The following is a 6,000-nucleotide window of genomic DNA, read 5'->3' as shown; positions in this document are numbered from 1 at the left end:
AAATCAAGGACTCCCCAGTTAGTGAAAATGAGATTCAAGAACTCATGTTTATTTATTGATAAAAGATAAGGATGGGAAAAACAAGGACTTGCTAATTTTCCCATGCTGACTTTCATTAGTAAAACTACTCAGCATGTTTGTTCAGTCTGCAGCTTCTTTCCCTATGACTTACAAGATGTTGTTTTAACAGGAATGGAACTCACTGAGCAATGTGACGGACTGAGGAAGAGCCGGTTCATGCAGATAGTAGACTCCAGTCCTATACTAGCAGAGAAATATTCTTGTTGGATTTGTTGAAAAGCTCTGAGAGGAAGGAAGAGACATTAGTGAGAATTTCCCTCAGATAACACGTTTTAGTTTAAAGAAATCCTGCTCTATTATTGTTCCACAAATATCATATATGAGTAATTTAAAACAGAGGTTGGAAACTTTGCTTTTTTAAAGAAATTTTCTTTTTTCTGCCAAGTTTCTCATTCTTATAATCCAAACACTTATGTTTATTAGATAGGTCACTCTTCCTCCTACCTTCTTTCTTGGTGAAGACTGGGTCAGATTTAGTTCAATAACAGCAGAGTTGTCTATCACACTTCCTTCCCATAGGTTAGAAGTGCTAACTGTATACAGAAGTGTATTTGAATTTTTGTTGTACTTCTAAATATTTTATGTACATGATAAATGATTTTGAACCCTAAAATTTTCAGACCAAAAAGTCTGAAGAAGATTTAAACAACTGCAATTCCAACCACTCAGGGGGAAAAATCCCCAAAACCTTAAACATATATACTCCTCCTGATCTTATTGCACATTAGCATATTAAAGGCTCTTAGCAGTCAAGAAGAAAGAAAATTATTTACCTTTGTTTAAAACCATGTTTCCCAAACTTCTTTGATCATGAATCCTTTGGTGGCATAACACCTATTAATAACCTGAAGAACTTAAGATCTGAGGAGCCCATTTTCAGAATGCCACCTTAATGACTCTATCACTTTCCAGGATCTTTAGCCATATTAGTAATCCAGAGTTAACCAAAATCAACAATGTTCACCCTTTCTCCTAATCTCACACACACTAAAGTTGAAGAGTTAATGATAAATGTTTACTTCAGGAAAGCAACATGTATGGGTAATTTACAGTATGTAAATTATATCTCAGTAAAGCCCTCCACTTTTCAAAGAAATATGCTTGTCTTTCAGGATTACTGAGATGTGGAATTACTTGATGAACATGAAATCAGAGCAAAAGGAGTATAGTTTTAAGAAATATTTTATGCTGGCCAAGATGACTCATTCCTGCCCAAAGACATCTTTAGTTATTACAACATCTCCTAGATTTACACAATATAATTCTACCTCTTCTAGTTTTTCTTTTCAAATGGTCTGGCAATGCTCACAAATTAACCTACTTACAGTCCATAAGAGTGAATATATACTCCAGAGTGACAATGAACAGCAACAGCCATTGTCTAAAACAGACTACCATAGGTGCAGCATTTCTTTTAAACTTCATGTTTTTCCTAGCATATACACGTAAGAAAATATTTGTAAAATACAAAGGTCAAAGTTTTTAATTCTGAATCTTTAGGGATAACTGATATGCAAAGAATATGAGTTAATATACTTACCTGCAACTTTATATTCCTTAGAATACATCAAATATACCCTATTTGAGAAATAAACCTCAAAACTAAACATCTGCCTTCCATTCTTTCTTTTTCTAGAAGCAAAACTTGACAAGATTGATGTAAGTGCTAAGTCAGAATCTCACTCCGTATATCCCTTCTAGAGTTGACACATTTAAAAAATGATCTTATTTGCTGCCATAGGTGGATTATACCAACTAAATCAATCTCAACGGCCACTTTTAGTTTATCTCTTGGTTGTCTGAGACATTTTTATCACTCACACAAAAAAAATACAAAAAAATGCTTTTCTGTATGCAAACTTTTTATTGAACTATTATGCTGTTTAAAGTAGTATACCTCTTCAAAGAGGTCACAAAAATTATAGTAGTTAAAAATTTTAGGTAAAACTCTTCAAGGGTATGAGATTCTTTTTCAGTCAACATACAGTTTAGCAGAAAGCATACTATTATAGAGACTTGCAGTTGGTTCAGACTCAGTTTCTGCTCATGCTATGTAGAGCGTCCACAATGCTTTTATTGTATTCTGCAATCTGCTTGGTCACATTCTTCATAATTGACTGGTAATCACTCTCTTGACTCTTGGTTGCTATGACTAATTACATGAGTTAAGGGGGAACAGTGATCAACAAAAACAGTAATCCACTTTGGCTTAGGAAGGGACCAAATCATACTGGTATTTTTCTTATGGAAAACTGAAAATGGCCAGAAAAAGAACAATTAGAATATATTTAAAAAAATATATTAACAGATTAAGATCAACTGAAATCTAAAAGGCTAAGGAAAATGTGTTTCAAAAAAAGTTCACCTACAGTATGACCTGAGCCAAAACAGAGTTAGACACTTAACTGACTGAGCTACCAATGCACCCATAATAGCTTTTTATACTTAATGTTGTGCATTTCAATCTAATTCTGGTCTGAGAACAACTGAATGTTCAGAAGAACCATGTTCTCTAGAGTACTGCAATGAATTACAGAAGTCTCTAGAATTCACTCTATTTCAAAATCCCCTACTTTGTGTTGCATAAACTAGACTGCTGGACTAAAGCATACTGAGTGAGAGTCTTTTGCTTTTAAAATGAGTAGCAACAACTGCTAGGAATAGAGCACCTGATGCATTTGATCTGGAAGTAAGCTGGGATCCATGCTGCCCTGAGCTGAAGTTCAGCAGTTTCCTGGAGGAGAATCTAAACTACCAATGAGTCAGGAACTACTTCTCCAAGCAGAGATATCCTTAAAGGGTCAAAGAAAGGAACAGAAAATAACTTTCAAAGAAGTGTTTCTTACAATTTCAAAACATATGTCCTCAAATAGGTGCTTCCTCCTATATAATCACACAAAAAGATAAAGCAAGAAGGTGGGATATAAGTGCCATCTTGGTAAAAACATGAAGTTGAATTGGCTGAAACAGATGAGCTTGAAGGTCAAATTTCTCAAGATACTAATGTGTTTACTTCCCTTTGCTGCCCAGATATCCAAGGTACAGCACTATAAGCAACAGCAAACAATTATGCACATACATATTTCTGTAGGTATACATAATTCTCCCAATAACTCTATGAGAAAGAAATATTAAGTATATTTGAGATGATAAAGTTGAGGCTTAAACAAACTTTAACAATAATAAATTGTCCAAAGTCCATAAACTACAAGTAGTAGAGTCAACACTGAAAATTAGATCTCCTTGCTCCAAAACCTGTGCACTCAGTCACTATGCCACACTAACTTTGTATAGTCTGCTTTCTATTGTTACTTTGGTTGTGAGTGTGCATGTACACAGAACATGTGCGCGCGTACACACACACAAACACACCCTAATTATTGTAGATTGGAAACGAAGTCTCATTCATTTATTCCCCACATAGTTTAGATTGAGGTTTTGTACATATTAGGTATTTGATAAGTGTATATTAAATTTCATTTCATTTCCGTCTTTAAAACATTCTTAGGAAAAAAATCACTCTGGGTGCCTGTGTGGCTCAGTCAGTTGGGTGTCAGACTCTTGGTTTGGGCTCAGGCTGTGATCTCAGGTTCCTTGAGATGCTCTCTCCCTCTACCTACCCTGCCCCCTGACAGATCTCTCTCTCTCTCTCTCTCTCAAATAAGTGAATACATTTTTAAAAAACAAAAATCACTCAGTCATTTGTTTCTTTTTAAAGGATACATTCTTTCATCACAAAATTATTTTGCTCATGGTGTTGCCACTTCCTCTCCAAATTTGTAAGCTAAAATCACAAAATAGAAATGTTAAACAGTACCCATATTCAAAACAATTATACACGTTTTTAAAGGATAAGAAAAAAAAACATTCAAAATTTTAAATCTTATCAATTCATTGCATTTTAGTTGAGATAAAGCCATGGCAGACAAAAAGGAAAATTAGAAAGGATTAAACAATAGTAAATACATTAATAAATACAATGTTGAATTTGACAACAAGTTTTACTCTATGTGTTTATCTTAATTGGAAAATACTTAACAATATTTATTATGCCGATGAACAAGCCAACTGAATGACACTTTATGATTTTTCCCTTTCTTAAAAGAACTTGAAAGAAAAGAACGGGACATGATGGGAATCTCTCCTTGAAATCTGGAAGTCTAATGCCACAAACGTGATATATATTCTAACACTGTCAAAGGTTCAACTATATAGGAGTAACTTCCTTATTTCCAGGGCTAAATTTCCTGTCTAATTCCACAAGCTGTGATAAGAGCAGAGCTGCAGTGTGAAGATTATAAGAGGGCTGGTAAAAAGCTGGCACTGTTACAATAATTTCTGCATCAACAGGAAGCTAATGTGGATATTATATTGATGGTTGCTTCCTCAGAAGACAATTTTACTGTTATAGAATTAAATTGTTTTTCTGATTTAATTAACCTTGTAACTCTGGGTTATGGTCTTTCTTTTTTAAGATGCACATAGTATTTTTCCTAGAGAAAGGACTGTCTGAAAAACGAAACATTAAAATAATGTTCTGTGTGGACATTTCTAAGAGGTAATGATCATTTTTAAGAATTTCATAACTGAAGTAGCATTAATAATATTTCTTTCTACTCTTATGTTAAAATTATTTTCAGGGCATACATTCAGTATTAATGTAGCAACCAGCCCATTGTTTCCTCTAAAGAGATATATCTAGATATTAGGATAAATCCTAACTAATTAATTATGTAAACTGTATGTGCTGTGAGTTAACACTAGTAAATCAGATCTGGCTCTCTAGATAGGAACTCAAAGTTAAGATGGACTTAAGGAAGCAGTCAGCACTTTTTGGCAATAAATCTCTAATAACCTTTTGCAAAGTCAAGTACCAAACTTTTCCCCTTTGTTTCATACAGAGAGGAGGCCTTCTTAGAATGCAGACCTCTTAAGTACTAAATGAATAATGCTATAAAAGCAACACTGTGTTAGATGGTCAACTTCCTTCCATATTATACATCTGTATTAGTGACCTGCCTTTAAACCTCCAAGAATATCTTGAAGCATGAATCTGTTTTTTCCCTACAACTTAGTCTGTTGTGTGTTCTTTATATATTAATCCCTTACCAGATAATGATTTGAAAATATTTTCTCCCATTCAGTTTTCATTTTGTTGATTGTTTCTTTTGCTGTGCAGAAGCTTTCTAGTTTGATGTAGGCATACTTGTTTATTTTTGCCTTGTTGCTCATGCAATTGATGTCATAAGCAAAAAACTGTTGCTACGCTGATGTCAAGGAATTTTATCCCTTGTTTTCTTCTAGGAGCTTTATAGTTTGTTCCAATATAAATATGTTTAAATGATATCAAATAAATAACAGCCATTCATCAAAAAGTCTGTTATGAAAATTATTCGTAGATGTCAAAAAACAGTTTTCAAGAAAATAGTTGCAAAAACGAAAGAGACTAGATTTTATTTGATCAGTGGGGATTCCCAAAAAGCAACAAATAATACAGAGAAGGACTGTAGATTATGAGTTATGTTATGAATTCCTCTTACCTGTGTATGGTGTTAAGTATATGATTAGCACTTGATGTATGGTGTTAAGTATATGATTAGCACTTGATGTGTGAATAAACAAGGTAACCATTACCTGACTCTAAGAAATTGTGTTTGTCAAGTGTTTTCCTCCTTAAGTAATCTATTCAGTGAAAGAAGAGGGGTGATATTCCATAAGCAATATCAGCATTTTTCCCTAAGAACCACTTTTGTCTTAAGTGGCCTCATAAACTTTTTCTTAGATTTCTTCTCCAGCATCCATCCCAACTCTCAACAGCATAGGATAATTTTGTCACTCCCAAATCTAGACCTGTATATTATGAAGTGTAGATAGAATAAATGATAAATTTGGAAATGTAAATTAATGATTTCTAAGCTT

The 6,000-nt window shown here is 33.7% G+C and overlaps 1 protein-coding gene across 5 annotated transcripts in view; it reads right to left on the bottom strand.

Moving 5' to 3' along the window:
• Nucleotides 1-1,925: 1,925 nt before the first annotated feature.
• IFT74 (intraflagellar transport 74) overlaps nt 1,926-6,000 on the bottom strand; it is an 85,054-nt gene continuing 80,979 nt past the window's right edge. For all 5 annotated transcript variants that reach the window (XR_012038132.1, XM_072841576.1, XM_072841575.1 and 2 more), the window contains 2 exons: nt 3,805-3,865; nt 1,926-2,233 (listed from right to left, as the gene is read on the bottom strand). Coding sequence is in view for 4 of the 5 variants with exons in the window: in XM_072841576.1 (XP_072697677.1) it covers nt 2,115-2,233; nt 3,805-3,865 (180 nt within the window). In the remaining variant the exon portion in view is untranslated. The remainder of the gene's footprint in view (nt 2,234-3,804; nt 3,866-6,000) is intronic.

This window comes from Canis lupus, chromosome 10 (genome assembly GCF_048164855.1).
Source record: "Canis lupus baileyi chromosome 10, mCanLup2.hap1, whole genome shotgun sequence".
NCBI lineage: Eukaryota > Metazoa > Chordata > Mammalia > Carnivora > Canidae > Canis > Canis lupus.
Note: the sequence above shows the minus strand (reverse complement) of the source record. Positions and strands in the feature narration are given on the sequence as shown.